At 41.6% G+C, this 16802-nt stretch overlaps 1 protein-coding gene across 3 annotated transcripts in view; it reads left to right on the top strand.

Moving 5' to 3' along the window:
* Positions 1 to 6990, top strand: part of NTRK1 (neurotrophic receptor tyrosine kinase 1) — a 541605-nt gene extending 534615 nt beyond the window's left edge. For all 3 annotated transcript variants that reach the window (XM_078669330.1, XM_078669329.1, XM_078669331.1), the window contains one exon: positions 5302 to 6990. In XM_078669330.1, the coding sequence (XP_078525456.1) occupies positions 5302 to 5487 (186 nt within the window). In that variant the 3' untranslated portion in view covers positions 5488 to 6990. The remainder of the gene's footprint in view (positions 1 to 5301) is intronic.
* The last annotated feature ends 9812 nt before the right edge of the window (positions 6991 to 16802 follow it).

Raw genomic sequence — 16802 nt, 5'->3', positions numbered from 1 at the left:
CAACACTTTCCCTTTGGCTTCTTCAAAGTGTTGTAGATGTGACAAAGTGTGAGGCTGGGAAAGCACGGCTCAAATGAAAGAAGACCGATTGCAAAGTTTTTCAACACAGTCACTGAGAATAAGGCATTTATTTGAAGGCAAGTCAGAATGAATATGTTCTCAGCCATTTCTTGAAATGTACATAATTGTGCACTACCATTAGGCTAGATTTGAAGGCCCTTTCAAAAATTGGACTATGAACCCTGGGCAATCCATCCTCCATGTTTACTTCTGATTGAACACTCTTTTGGTAGTTAGAGGCAACAATGAAAACTGAAGGATCCAGTTAGACAGGTAATGTGGGGTCGATCGTCCATGAACTCTTTGCCTTTTACCTCATGTACTTGAGGTGGTATAAAATAAGGTTAAACTTGATCTGAAAATCTACTGCACAGCCAATCTACTCCTTTCTCAAGTTCAACAAACTTTGGCAACATGGTTCTGGAGCCATTGCAGTTTGGCAATGAGCTTCTTTGGAGGCCCACTGTACATGATTGTAGGAGAGTGAAGTATTATGTAGTGAGGCAGATTAGGGCTCACAATGTAATGCTCTCACAATACTCCGAAGATGGTCCTTGGATTCTCATTAATACATCCTTAGCTCACCTACCTTGGTAGTGTGGCAACGATTAGGTAAGATTTACTAGAAAACATGTGAAAAGCATTTCAGAATACCAGCATGGACGATAAGTAATTGACACAACTCGAAAGAAATACGACATCAATTTATAAAAACAAAACAGATTTTAATATAAATTTAAACACCAAAATGAAGTAAATCGGTTTAAGTATTGCTGAAATTATGGATTTTAGAAGGAAATATAAATCAGTGCAAATCAATACTGCAAAACTTTACCTTTGCGGTAAATGGTGAAAGCAATAGTAACAATCCGTCACTTGTAGGTTGAGTTGCGTGGAACCACTGGGGATTAAGGTACCTGACTTGATGGACCAGGATGCGTAATTTTCCTTGCTGCCCTTGGTGCTGAAGGTAGTGGTTGCCAGATTGGCCACCAACAAACCTTGGCAGCGATAAGGGCAGCAAGAAGTTATTTAGACACCCATAGGTCTGGGGTAAAACTGTATCTGCCTAAAACTTGCTGGAGGTCAGGCCTGCATTGCTCACAATCCACTAGACCATCTACTTTTGGGTATCCTTTGCAGGTCCAGATGGCCAGCGATTCTTTGGTTCTGGTACGTTGTTTTTATCTGTGTCCTGCAGCGGACTAATGACACTAGCACAAGGGAGTCTGGAGTTGCCTTTGGATCTCAAAGGGATCTCTCTGTATGGATCAAGTGGCAGTATCAAGTTTGCAGTATCAGAATGGTTGCCACAGGTGCAGAGTATCACCCATTTGTTTTGAGCAGGTCCTGTTGTCGCATACCCGTGTATCTTCTTTGTACTCTGTTGCAATTTGCATCAGAACTGAGGTTCTGGTGCCAGGGGTGCCTCTTAAATCCTAGATTAAGGGGTGTTAGGGGTATGGGTGCAAATAGCCAATGGGCTACTTGCTCCAGTGGATAATCTGCCCCTGAGATTACCACATCTGGGGGTGTGTGTCACCTTTTCTACCCATAACCCTCTATTCTGCCACTTTTAAAAATGGTAGATACCTTCTCTAGATTTACAGACCAGGTAGCCCACCCTAGCGGTGTGGCAAGCCTTCTGGGGGGGTACACCTCCTTTCTACCTAATTTTCCACCTGTTCAGGTGCAAATGTACCTGGGAGCAGTGGGAGGGCTGTTTCCTCCCTGGGGAGGCAGCCTGGGTGCATATCCGTGGCTGTGTAAGCATTGAAGCTCACTGCCTTGATGTTTGCTAGCCATCCCGCCATTGAAGGAGGTGTCACCTCTTTCCCATCCAGGACATTGTTTTGGGCTTCTGAGAGAGTTCACATGCCCTGGCAGGGGGTCAGATTATTATTTTGTCGGCAGCAGCTGTAGGCCCACACCCATGGCACAGGAAAGGCTGGTGCAACCAGGTGGATAAGCTTTAAGATAGCCACATGGTTACATGCCACACAGACTCTGACAAAAGAATAATGTTTGGAGTGATGAGGCAAGTTGTTTAATACCAAAGATGGCATATTTCAACAGCACCATAATGAAGCTGGCAACCTTGGGTGACTGGGTGGCAGCCCATGTTATCCTATGAACCGCTGATCACTTATTGTAGCCCTTAATGGAAAGAGGCTACTGTAGGAACATACAGGCTTGCCTATATGTTCTCACCTTTAAGATAATGCACCCTTCCTCATAGGCTCAGTAGTCTTTCCTTAGCGGTGACCAGTATATATTAAAAATAGAGCTTTGACCTTGCCACATATGGTGATGGTAAAGTTGAGTTCGAGCAGTTTTCACTGCTCTTGTAGTCTGCAATGACAGGACTGCTGTTATCTGTTTACCTGGGTCACTCAGGTCGGCACAGACAGTGCTTCAGACCTTGGTGACCCCTTTAACTTCCATGCCCTGGGTACCACTGGTACCATTTACCAGGGACTTATGGTTTGTCAAATGTGTCACATTGGTAGTAAGATATCTGGCTCCCTGCATTGCCGGTTTTGCCCCCTCCATCTTTGGAGGTTAAAAACTTAGTGGTGAAGTTGGACACAGCTCTATCCATGCAGCCTCAGATCTCTGCAGCGGTGGGATAGTGCTTCCTGATGCTCCGCACTCTGAAGAAATTCCATCCTCTCCTCCCTCTGGAGTTGAAGTGCGTTGTGATCCATGCACTGATCACGTCGTGCTTGGACTACGCTAACACTCTCTACTAAGGAGTTGCGGAGACTCTGGTGAACTGCCTGCAGGTGGTCCAACACGCAACCTCCATTGGCTGCGAATCAGATAATGGATCTTATTTTAAGCCCTGGTTCTTGTTCACGGGCATTGTATCTGCCAAGCCCTGGCTATCTTGCAAAGAGATTTGTCCAGTACCTCCTGTCCAGAGCACAGCGTTCTGCCTGTGCTTTGCTTCTGTCAGTCCCTTGCTTTAAGCATTGGCGAAGGGGTGGTAAAGTCTTCTCTTTTTGAGCTGCCAAAGCCTGGAATGAGCTCCCATGCAACTTGTGTTAGATCCCCCTTGATACAACATTCCACAGAAAACTCAAACATTGACTCTTCTCTGTGGGGCTGTAGGTCTTGGTTTCCTGGTGCACACCATGGGCTTCTTCCTCTTGTGCCAGGACACTCCTCGAAGTATCCGCACGCGTTATAAACCATTCATTCACTTATAAGTGTGGAGGGTTAAAGTCCTTGGCAAGTGGAGTTTCCAATTCACATGTATCAGTTTTTGGGAGAGAGCACTGTCAGTAGAGCCTGGCCAGTAGGACCCAATGCACTTTCAGGGCAATAACCATCAGCATAGGGCCTAAAAATGTGTGTGTGGGAGGGTGGGGGGGGGGTGACCATCCAAAATAGCACTTTTCTACAATAATCTATCATTGGTAAAACTAGGCCATCCTCAATGCTTATGATAAAATCTACCCATTAGAAGGGATGGGTTAGAATTAGCTAGAGCTCTTTTTTTCTGTTGTTGAACAGCAGTGTTCTCCCTAAGCAGGTTTACTTTCAAGCACCTTACTCTGTTTGCTGGCAGCTAAACTCCTAAGACCAGCAACAATTAGTCATTCTGCAAAATGGGTATGCATAGCTTACAAATGGATGATATTCTTTTTGTTCAGAATATTTTACATTGCTGGAACAACCAAAACATTGAAATATTGTTTTACAAAATCTTTTCAGTGGGAAATGTTGGGGGAATTTTTCCTTGAGCTTTGACAAACTTTCAAGCAAAATGTATTTCTTTACAGCAATATTTAATTTTCAGAGTTTTTTTAAAGGAATTTAAAAATGTTTTTTCTTTTGATCTAAGTAAATTAGCAAAACTGTAATATATACTCTGCCCTTTCACATACTACAATGTAAGCCATAAATTGTTTGAGCTGTTACATCGAGGAACTACTGAGTTTCAGATATTTTTAGATTTAAACAACCACAAAAATCCCAGGATTATTTTTTTTAAGTTGAAATTAGTTGATAAGTGTTTCGGTCTTCGTAAAAAATCAAAGACCTTATTATATTAAAAAAATGGAATTACTTGAAAAATATTGTTAGGGTATTAGAAAAAAGCAGGGCTCAAGTAGCTCTTGTAATAAGTTTAAAATTCAGTTTTTTCTAAATTGAATTACTACATAAAAGTCCTAACAAGATGGTTGAAATTATTCAAAACTAAAATGTTTAAAAAATATTTGGGATTTTTCCAATTAGCTGGTTTGGAAGTTTGATCATTTTTTTCTGACAGTTTTTTAAAAGTGAACTTATAACTAGGAATTCGTTTCAAAGATTTGCTGATATGTACACAGGTTAAAAAATTCTAGAATATGTAAGAATTGCAAAAAAGCTAGACTGTGGTAAAAAAAATGCAAAGAACTAAAAGCAGGTTTATAAAGATAATAAAAAAAATTGGTGGGGGGGGAATTGCACAACATTTATACATGTGTCCGTTGGTACTGTAAGGATTAAAGACCATTAGTCTGTATCAGAAAAGTGTGAATCGTTTGTATTAAAAAGAAATTCTAAATACCCAACATAACATTGGAACACATTCATAGTAGGTACGGAAAGTTATGTAGCAGCATTTAAGAAGTGATAATTGTGTGTTCAACTTAGCCTTGTTTAAAACCATGCTACTACATTTTAGAAAAAACATATTCACTTTTTAAAATCCCTAAGTAAAAGTTGCAATGTGTGTGATGGTAATGCGGAAGTTTAACATAAAAAAAGACTTGGAAATTAGAAATCATAGTAAATCCAAATGTTTTTTAGACTTAAATAAATAATAACATGTGGTGTGTATTATCTTGGTATCTTAAATTATTAATATTGATTTGGGACTATTTGGGTGTAGGAAGAGAAACATGGCTTCATCATAGCCTTAATGAGTAGAGTACCAAATCATGATGATACACCAAAGGACTCAACATAACATAGGCTTTTCAGTTTGTCTATTCTTGGAAATTGTATGACAAAAACCCTGTAACAAGTTAATTACCCAGAGTACTTTGCAAGGGGTGGCTCGGCAAAAAGTTAGACTACTTTTGGTGAATGTACGGCAAGAGAGGGATGACAGAGGTGAGAAATGAATTCAATTTTTTCTGTGGTGAAACAATGTTTTGTAAGTAATGTCATTGTCTAGAAAGAGAATAGCTGCAAGCGAGCAGTGGTTGTTTCACAGATGCTTAAAGTTTATATTTGTTTTGGCAGGCTATCGAATGCATTACCCAAGGCCGCGAGCTTGAGAGGCCTCGTACCTGCCCAAGTGAAGTATATGACATTATGGAAGGATGCTGGCAGAGGGAGCCCCAGCAGAGACTGAATATAAAAGAAATCCACAGCCGACTTCAGGCACTTGTTAAGGCTCCTCCTGTCTACCTGGACATCTTGCAGTAATAAGAAGGGAGCAGTCAAAAGGAAACCACAAGCCTGCTTGATGAGCCTATTGAAAGCAATGGCCCTCTTCCATCTCCTACTATAGGACCATATTATGCCCTTGTCATGCAAGGGAAAGACAGATTGTGACTTAAAGAACACATGGAGGTTTGGGATTGATGAAGGCATATGACTTATAAAATCCCACTCTTGAGTCAGTATTCTACGCTACACTAATCAAACCTAGACCAAAGTGAATAGAGAACAAATGATGTCTGACCCTACTGATCCTCAATACATTCCCTCATATACTACTGTTGCATTGGGAAGAGGTGGAAATGAAACTTCTGCATCTGCATTCTCCATCCTTGCTTGCTCTCAAAGTCTGTGCTGCTATTCTATTGCTTGTACCACTGTGGTTTCAGAGCTAATGTGTACCTCATCTGGACATGTGGCACGTTACCTAAGTCCCTGCCCCAGCCAGAGTTCCGGAAGAACAAGCAGAACAGGAAGAAGTAGTTCTCTTTTCAAAGCTGCTCAAAGAACTTTTGAAAAAAAGAACTGAAATGCACAGCATAAATGTGTCCATGTTTTTATGGCCTAAGATCACTATGTAATATAATTGACCCAGTATTACTTTTGTAAATAATTTATTAAGAATTATGTTATGTATCACTTGTAATTTATTAAGCGAGGGATGTAGCTGAACCAAGTGCTTTCTGTGGTAGAATTCAGGATGGATATATTCAAGGCAATTCCATTTCAGAATGGGATAATGTATATTTTGTGGTGGCTTATATTCTTCATCACCAATGCTGAGTCTTGTTACATGCACTTGTGTGCTTATAAATTTGGTTTGTTGGACTGAGTTTGCGGACAGAGACTCTTCATTGCCAATGTCAGCTCCATCTCTTTAGTCGAGGTAAAGAAAGGTTCACTCAATGTTATTTGTAAGGATATTTCAATGGAGTCACTTCCACTTAACCAAAAAATAGCCTAAATACCAATGCAATCTCAGCAAGAGCTGATTTACATTCCATAGCTTGAGTTAACATCCATTGCATTACAAAGCATGAAGGCACATTATATTGTTGCCTGTCACACAACAGTGTATTGGTAGGGCTTTTTATGCTATTGAAAGTCTCTGGATTCTTTGCCACCATGAACTGATAACAGACCACCATCAAAGTAGATGGTGAATTGAGGTAACACACAGGAACAGTCCAATTTAAAGTTGACATTGCATTTCCGCAAACTGCTCTTAGGAGCTAATCAGTTTTTGGCACATGATTGGCCTCTGGGATAACTGAATACTGCCAATTACATCTCCTGTACTCAAGACATGCACAAACAACGCTGATAAATTAATAATGCAAACTCATATCAGAACCTGTTGGAAGTGGACTAAACATGCTGTCACCTTGCGCTTGCGTCTTTTAAATGCAAATCGTTTGTACTTTGGATCTTGAGCTGTTTAGTATCTAAGGACTCTTGAAAAGATTAGTAATAAAAAAGTTGGCTCCACTGTGTGTCTTTCATTTCAGCATGATCTTGCATGGAAGCATACCTGTTTTACTACACTGGGGTGACAATAATGGGCGACAAAAATATGGAATTTGTCATCTTAGTATTGCAGATGGCGGTACTGTAATTGTTAGATTCATGTTTACGTTGGCCTCAGGTTACATTTGGTTTACGGCATTCAAGCATCGGCCACTATAACCATCTCATTTGTTTTTCATGGCATTATCTGGAAACCAATTGTTTTCCTGGCAGAACGCCTTTTGATGACTGTTTGAAGGGTCACCTGGATATTATGGCCAAAAAGCAAGATGGCTGCTAGGTTTAATGATGTGAGCGGGTTTTTGTACCACAAATGCAAGCAAACTTTTCTTATCTCTTATACTAGCACTTAAGACAGTGGTCTTCAAACTTGATAATGCCGAGCCCGCCCACTATAAAAAACAAAAAACACTGGAGCCCCCACCTGAATTTTTCACAATTATTCTTTCAAATTTGCAATGTTTAAATATGTCCAGACATATTTAAACATTTCAGTTATGTTTATCCTTTTAAAAATGCAATCAAATACATGGTTGACAAACATACTGTTCTGGTTAGCTAGGCCTTACTAACATGTAAAATTATCCACAGTGTAATTATCCGAAATGGCTGCAGGAGGTTTGAAGAATTTTTTGGAGTCCCTTCCCTCTTACTCATACTCCCAGGCAGATATCAATAACAAGATATGTTAGTAATGGCCCATAACAGAGCGGCTTACTGCTGATCATTTGATATCAGCTTAAAACAAAGCACTGTTATCAGCATGATGCTTCTTTTAACCAGAACCAGGACCCCCCCCCCCCCGGCTCAGTCAAGGCCCCTCTAAGTGGGCATGCCCCCTTACTTGAAGGCCCCTGACTTAAGGTAAAGTATATTGGACATAGCTTAGTTCTACTCTCAGGTGGCACCATCGTGTGATAAGTGATAAGCTGATGAGATTACCAGCATGGAAGGAGGAGCAAAACTCCTAAATGATGTTTCTTCAACAGTGTTTTATTCCCTTGTAGCTCTCATCTCATCTGATCATTAGGTTCTCATAAGTGTTTTTCATCCTCATTTTCTACAGTGTATTTATTTTTATGTGTACAATGGCTTGCGAACCTACAAAAGAGAACTGCATCTGTCAGCATGTAATCAATAATTGTTGGTCTGTGTAGGGCTTGGCAGAGTTGTGAACCTTTACCAAATCTCACTTCATGAATTTATTAAAGATGCAGAAGTTTAATAAATGAGTGAAAGAATCTGCTGAAGGAAAAGGTTAATGGGAACTGAAAATACTGCAAAACCGAATAAGGGTTCAGTAATGTTCTCTTGAAACAGATTGTTTACAGGAAAATCCTGCTGTAAAATCTTGTTTTCTGTAGGTAGACCTTATCTCCATGGGAAGATTGGTTGAAGTGGACAAAGATTGCAACGTTTTGTACTTCACAAGATGGTTTTGTCAATGTTCGTGTTGTGAACACACCTAATTTATTTGTTGATTTAGATTGTCAGACGAGCTTCAGAATGTTTGGAAAGCCTGTAAGTCACTGCATCAAAATCAAAACAGACCCTATATTCTGCAAATAAAGACAATGGCAGCAAGTGTACTCCGCACTTTGTAAGATTTTGCCTTTGAATATTCACTTTGCTGTCCCACAACGTATCTAAAGTCGGGCAGATTTACTAAAGTACACTCAGTGCAACACTACACAGCAAAGCAAGTTGCTACGTTGTGTTGTGCGAACAAGAGAGATTTAAACAACACTATATTTACAGAGATATGGCAGTGTTCAGGTCTCTCTCTGAGCTGGCGCACTTGTGGCTGCCTTGCGCCAATTCAGGCACCAGGGTCTTTCATAATCAAATGTTTTTGCCTTGCTCGAAGTCTGTTCATTCAATCCTACCTCGCATTTCAAAAGTCACACTTAACGTGCAGGAGGCTAGTTTGAGAAGACAATGTCTCCCTCAAGACGTTTTCTGCTTGAACAAATTTCCACCAGTCAGAAATTGTGCAAATTATGTCATCCTCAAAATTTTGCGATTTTTCTATGTTTCCATTTATTCAATCACAACTATTGAAAAATAAAATGTGGCACTCTTTATCACACTTCCCATAGCAATTGTTACTTACGTGTACATAAATCTGCAGTAAGTGCATTGACAAATTTTGAGACCCATCCATAACTTCACACAGTGTGTGGGCTCGTCACTTTTGCATAGAATGTTATTAACCACGCCTAAAACAGCCTCTAAACACCTTTTGGTGCAAACTAACGGCCTAATTACGATGTCGATTGGACAAGCGTCCCACTGACACCGCTGCAGAATGGAACGGTCTGACCATAGGTCGGCGGTTTCACCTGCTGTATTTGGATACATCAATTTTTCAATTGCAGCTTGTGTGGTCGGCAGAAAAGGGCTGCAGAACAAGCTACAATTGAAAAATTGATGTTTACAAATGTTTAGGGGGCACCATAGAGGAAGGCCAGGGGGGAAGGGGGTCCAGCTAGGGATCCCCAAAGTCACATTTTCTGCCTGCCTTTTCATGGGTGGAGGACCACCATGAAAGGGCAGGTGGTAAGCGACATCATAATCCCGATGGCGGAGCACAGGCTGGCTCAGCCGTCGTTATGGGATTTCCATTCCTCCCGCCGGGCGGAAGGGCACTGTGAGCCCATCAAAAGTCTGGGGGTGATCATTTCCGAAGATCTATCAATGAGACCGCACATCAACGCGGTCACTTCTGCCTGTTTCTTCCACCTCAGGCGGATCCGTAAAATCAGCAGGTTTCTTACCGAAGAAGCCCTAACCCAAGTTGTCATCGCGCTTATCACCTCCAGGCTTGACTATGCCAACATACTGTACGCAGGAATTCCTGCATGTCATCTTCACCGACTTCAGCTGGTGCAGAATCAGGCTGCTCGTCTGATTTTCCGCCAGCCCAAACATCAACACGTCACTCCCCTCCTCCGCACTCTTCACTGGCTTCCGGTTTCTAAACGCTGCACTTTCAAACTGGCATGCACCACTTTCAAGGCTCTTTCGGACGCAGCCCCCTTGTTCATCTTTTCAGCCTTGTCCCGTCACATCCCCTCTAGAGCTCTTCGCTCAGCATCTCTAAACCTCCTCGAAGTCCCCCGTTTTAAAAGAAAAAAGCATGGTGGCCTGAGCTTTTCTGTTCTGCCCCCTCCACCTGGAACTCCCTACCTCCTTCTCTCCGTCTCTGCCCAAAGTACGACTGTTTCCGCAGATCTCTAAAAACCTTGCTCTTTCAAGCCGCCTATGATTAACCCTCTCATTCTGGATCAACGCAATATGTCAAAGAGCGCCAAGAAACCGATGGTGATAGTGCGCGTTATAAATAATTTTAATAGAATAGAATAATAGAATCGGAAGCGGAGCAGAATCCCCTGCGAGTTTCGATCGCCAGTTTTGTAATACGCCAGTAGGACAGTAACCATTGATGTCGGACGGAAAGCCTCGAACTAGCTGTTGGATGGCTTTTTGCTCAACATTGTAATCGGGCCCTAAAATGGAAGCTTTTGCCTGAGATAGGCTACACACACGTTAGCAGTTCTCAGATTCATATATTCCATCCCTTTACCCTAGTTTCATGCTTTGGCAATCAGGCATCAGTTCCACATAACTCAGTTACAAGCTTTTCAATATGTAAAGTTACTTAACCATGGGAAAAAAGTAGGGATGGCGGAACTCGCGGAGTTTCACTAAAACTTCACTAAAGTTCATAAAAACTCTGTGAATTTCTGCGAGCGGCAGAGTTCAGTAAATCATTCTGTTTGTGCTAATTTTTAGCACCTGTAGCTTGTCCTGCACTGTAAAATCATCACGAGCTGCACCACAGAGCATGCCAGAGGGCACTGGCTTCTTTCTGCCACTCCACTAGATTTTATACTCGAGCTGCAGCTTTCTCAACAACAGCGGCGGCGCCCACATTAAGAAATCTCGCCAGGTAGGTAGTATAGTGCTCAATTTTCTTGCTCAAGCTCACCAACTTAACATTGAAGAGCCGGGCACAAGAAATAACTACTCCATGTGGTGGTTGGCAGAGTTTTGCTGAAACTCCTTGCTCCGAGCGCAGAGTGCCCAAAACTCAGCAAACTCCAGTGGAGGAGAGTTAACCGCCCACCCTTAGAAAAAAGCCTTTTTGAATTAGCCTTTTATCATTTTAAATGTTGATAAATACATACAGTTTTAAGCAAATCTGTTATTCCGTTAGTGTCATACATGATGTAAAAGGTTAATTATGTTTTCAGGAGAAGCAAAGATCTTATGCAATCAAGTGCTATCTTTATTCAGGGTGTGACACCTAAAACAAGAAGAAACGAATAGAATGTGTTTTAAATATTTAATCTTGACTGATAAACATTACTGCATACCTACTGTAATATCCACTGGATAAAAATACCCTCATGTATGTCATTAAACTATTGCAGACAAGAATGACGTCATATTCCTATTGCAAACATTTTTCTTTAAAAAACAAAATGCTTTGTTGCTGACTGTACCCAGTTTACCCTCCACTGGGTTTTCCAATTAAAACATCTTTCCTATTTTTATCATTTTTTTCAAACAGGAAGATTTCCATTGTGTGAGCATTTTTCAACCCTTCAAAGAGGACGTTACATCATAGAAGGACTAGAAAAGCAATCCCGAGCGAATCAGAGCAAACGATATCAAACACAATAGGTTGCATTTTTTTTTACCTTTTACTGGCTAATTTAATGCCCACTAGTCCTGCTCCATATCCATTGGCTCTTTTACTTGTTGTTTCTGTCCCGTTGCTACCTTAGGAATGTATACTGCTCTCTGATTAATCTTCACATCATAAGTATATTTGGTGCTCTATAGTCAACGGACAGGCATGCCCATCATCCTGCCCATCTACCAGGCGAGGCTCCTCCATTGGAGTGGAGGAATGTCGCCCCACTTAAATGCCCCCGGCACAAGATGAAAAATAAAATGGTAATTCATTACTATTTAATTTTGCAGCCCCTCCATCCCAAACGAGAGCCAGGATGGGACAGGGCTTAGTGAGAGCAGCAGCAGGAAGGAGGGTGGGCTGTATGTGCACTTTTCAAAGTGCTCATGTACCTTTGGCCGGCTGAATTGCGATGGCCAGCCAGACAACTGTGTCCTCTCTGAAACCTTAGAGCAAGTGCAGGCCTCCAGAGTGCTGTAGCTCGCTGAGGCAGGCTGCTCCTTCCCATCGGGTGAGACCTGAGCCAGGATTGGTCAAGGGAGTTGCTAGGGCCTGCTCTGCATTCGTGATGAGTTTCTGAGCAGAGAGGTCCTTTAGTGAGGTAAGTATTTTTTATAAATTTTAACTTTATTTGTACTTGCGCCTGTTTATTTTCATATTTTTTATTTTTTTGCACATGCCTACCCACCCCCAAGTAGATCCAGATGCCACTGCCATCTACCATATTGTTTCTGCCACTGCTACTCCTACATACAGCACAACTTCTCGTACTAACCCTACTAGTACTATCAACAGTACTGGTACTAATATAGGTATTATTACTACTACTTTTATCTTAGTGCTTCTCTGATTTGTGCCAGTACAGCTATTAAAAGTGATGGCTCTAGAGCTAGAACTATAATAGGTGCTTAAGGTCCACGCGGCTACAGCTAATCTTACTATGAATGCATCTACAAGTGCCACTGCTGGTACTACTCTACCACTTAGCATAACTATCACTAGTACTTTCACTATTAGTACTGCTTTCATTGGAGTCTCTACTACATTTAGTATTTATACAAAATGCTGTTACTGTTTGAAAGCATTTCCATCCTACTTCTACAGCTAATAATATTATTGTAATGTTATATTCAAATACTTGTAAAGTGCCACGTATAGCCCAGGGTGTCTTGGCGCTGTCTCAGCAGAATGCCGAGGGGGACAGACAGAGGCTAAAGAGTGAATAGCCAAGTTTTCAGAAGCTTTCTGAAAACCCGTAGAGAGGGTGCTACTCTCATGTGTAATGGTAGAAGATTCCATTCCCTGGTTGCTCCCACCAGGATGCTGCTTCCACACAATTTGGTTTTCTTACATTTGCAGGTGGTAGCTTTGTGGGATCCGGTTGATCTTAGATTCCTGTTGGGGACCTACCAAGAACAGCAGCAACTTATGCTAGTGGCACTACTACTAGTGGTGGGTCTGACGTTACTGTTGCTACCTGTAATCCTGCTACAATTGTCAATAACAAATTAACTACCACCATAGTTCTAAAGTTGCTCAATGTTAGGCATGAGTAGTTCATCCAGTACTAGTTACATTGTTTCCGTTCTCCAAGTCCAAGAATACAATGAAGAAAACATGAATTTGTTGGCTGCACCCAACATGTGACAACGTGAGAAACAACAATTCAAATCACAACAGTAGGATTAGGAGTAATGGGAGTAAAGTAAAAAAAATGTACTGTACGATTAATTAAAATCTTTACAATCATCCCAAGGAATAAAAATGACTTTACAGTCACGATTAATACCAAGCAACATTAAAAATTACCCATTAATTTTATAACTTAGGTCCATGTGATTGGCTAACATATAAAATGTTATAAATGCGATAATTTAAATTTAGATCTAATCCAGCTTCTATGATCCTGCCGTCTAAGTAAGCTTTTAATGTGTTTTAAATTCAGTCCATGTGTTGCGCGGTTGGCCTGTAGGGTCCGGGCCTGGAGGAACATTCTCCTCTGTTTTCCTCTTGCTCGGCTTGCCATAAGCGTTTTCTTACCTCTGCCAGGAATTTCACTCCCCGGCAGGCCAGAATTATGGCGGAGCCTCCCAGCCAGCTTATTACCGCCTGTCTGCATGTGCAAATGTTTTGTTCTTTAAAGATGGGTTTTAAATACCGTCTCCGCAGGATCATGACTGCTGGGCATACGCATAACAGGTGGGTTAAGGATTCTTTTTTATATCCACATAGTCGACACTGGGCTGTTTGTTGTTTGTGTTTCCAGGAAGGCTGTATATCTTTTGAGACGTGCTGTCCCATCCGATAGTCTGTATAGCTCTTTTTTAAATGCCCGCTAAAATGTGATACTAAATATGCTTGCAGTTTAAGTGATTTGTAGGAGGTAATGATGGTCCACCCATGCCGGTGTTTAGAGATTGTGTTTGTATCCTCCAAAAATATTTTCTTTTTGCTGCGTCATTGACTGCTCTACTAATACTTGCTTTATCTGCCCTGGTTTCCCAGACTGTTTCTAAATCCAGATCTGCCAAACAGGTTTTCAAATACCTTCCCCAGGCACTCGATGGTTCTTTGTCCACCTGATACGTGATTTCTTCCCAGCAAAGACTGTCCATTGAATATGGGTCTGGGGATCGACATTTTTGGCATAGCTTCACGAAGCCGCTCATGCTCTGGAATTTCTGATGTTGAAGGCCAAATTCGAGCCACACCTGCGATGGGGAGGCAGATTTTGGCAGATTGAAAACGGCCTTGTAGATCTTTGTCTGGAGGTCATTTAGTAAGTCAGCCTCCTTGCCACACCAAGTGACTAAACCGTAAGACAGGGTGGGCAAAATTTGAGCAGCCATCACCTTTAGGAGGTGGTTGTGAATCGGGCAATCCAGTTTTGTTTTTAACAATCGATATGCAAAAATTAGCGATTGCGCTTTGGCTTTTATTGCCAATTTATGCTCCTTGTGTGTTAAGCCTTGCCCTATTGTTATACCAAAGTATTTATAGGACCCTTGCTCTTCCACCGTAGCCCCATTCACCATCCATCTGAACTTGATTTTTTGGGGATCCACTAAGCGGACGACTTTTGTTTTTGCTTTGTTTAATTCCAATTTTTCCCGATTCAAATAGGATGCTAGATTATTTATTGCTCTTTGTAGGCCTATTGGTGTTTGGCTTAGCATTACTATGTCGTCCGCTTATTGTAATATAGTGATGGGCTTGTTGGCCATAATCAGCGGGTGGCATTCGGCAGCTTCCATTACTTTGCTGATGTCTAAAAGGAACAGGTTGAATAGACTTGGCGCTAACACACATCCTTGTTTTAAGCCTTGCTGTGTTGCGATGCTCCAAGTTGTGCTACGTCGATCGCCTAATTTCACTCTCGCCCAAGTGTCGTTGTGAAGGGCGATTATTGCCTTTAATAGTTGGCTCGGCTGTCCCCATTTGTTTAACTTTGCCCAGAGGTGCTCTCTGCTCACTCGGTCATAAGCTGATTTTATGTCAACGAAACATGCGTACAACCGTGTTCCCTTTTTTACTGCTTTTTCCGTTAAGAGCGCCAAAATAGCCACATTTGTTATTGTTCCCATCCCTTGCCTAAAGCCAGTTTGGAACTTGGGAATTATGTTCGTGTCGTCCATCCAGTCTCGTAGCTTTACTAAAAGGCAGGAAGCGTAAAGTTTGGCCTCAACATCAATTAAAGATATCAACCTATAGTTTGCTGGCTTGCGATGGTCTCCCTGTTTAAATATCGGGTGTATTATGTTCCCTTTCCAAGAGACAGGGACGTCGGTATGTGCATAAACGTGGTTGAAGAGAGGCGTTAGGATCTCTGACCAGAAGTCTGGGTCGTTCTTAAAAAGCACGTTGGGCAACCCATTTGGACCTGCTGCTCTTTCTGTCTTTAGTTTTAATATTATGCCCCGCAATTGTTAGCTGGTGATTAACAGATTTTGTTCCTTGCCCCCAATCTCTCATTTGCATTCTTCATTTTCTCTGTTATCCTTACTCAGGTTTCTTTTTCTTTTTCCCACTTCTGAAGCCATCCCGCGGGAACCTTCAATGATGCTTAAGTCTGTATTGCAGTACAAGTTTCGCACGTGGTGAGCCCACGTTTCCTCTCCAATTTCTGCCTCTTGTTGGAGACTTGCTCCTTTGTTCAGATCGTTAATAATGCCCCAGAAGTCTCTACTTTTTGGCAATTTACCTGCGCACAATAATTTGTTCCAGATGGTTTCCTTATGTGCCGTTTTGGCGACCCTCAACATCTTCCTGTATACATTCCTTACTTCCGTTAGTTTGCTATTAAATGGGCTTCTTCCCGTTCTTTTTGCCCGCGCCTGTAATCTGACCTCTCTTGCGACCCTTCTTTTTTGATCTCATAGGTCCGTGTTGAACCGAGGCTCCTTCCTGGAGTTTGGTCTTCTTTGACTACCCGGCAGTGCTGGAAATATTTGGATAAGGACCTGGGCCAACTGTTCCCAGTTGTTTACGCGTTCTTCCTCTAATTGAGGCCTTAATTTACTCACATAGTCCCTTTCTGTCTCCTAGAAACTTTTCAAGCCCCCTCCTTGCCATTTTAGTTTTTTTAGGTTTAACTTATCGGCGTGTTGTATAAGAGAATTCATTCTTTGGGTCGAAGTGAGAGAGATGTTCAATCTTGTTATTTGGGGAAAGTGATCGCTTTCTATGCGTTGGTTGATTTGAAATGTATCAATGCTGGGGAGTAAGTTATTACTAGTAATTGTCAAATCTATTGTTGAGCCTGCCCTGCCACTCAAATACGTGACAGCTGCTGGTATGTCGCCCTTTGTTTTGCCATTCAGAATTGTCAACTCCAGGTCTTCTAGTATGTTTGTTATTTTTCGTCCACCATAGATCACTTGCGTCTTCCCTTCAACCTGATTTTTTGTTGTGAGGTTGCAATTAAAGTCTCATGAGATAAACATTGGGCATTGCGCGTAGGATCTTTGCATTGCTTTTATCAGGGATATTAGAGTTGAAAATTTTTCTTTCTGGGACTTCCTCTCCGGGTGAATATAGACATTAATCAGTAGAAGTTGCCACTTATGATTCT

This window comes from Lissotriton helveticus, chromosome 12, assembly GCF_964261635.1.
Source record: "Lissotriton helveticus chromosome 12, aLisHel1.1, whole genome shotgun sequence".
Classification (NCBI taxonomy): domain Eukaryota; kingdom Metazoa; phylum Chordata; class Amphibia; order Caudata; family Salamandridae; genus Lissotriton; species Lissotriton helveticus.
Note: the sequence above shows the minus strand (reverse complement) of the source record. Positions and strands in the feature narration are given on the sequence as shown.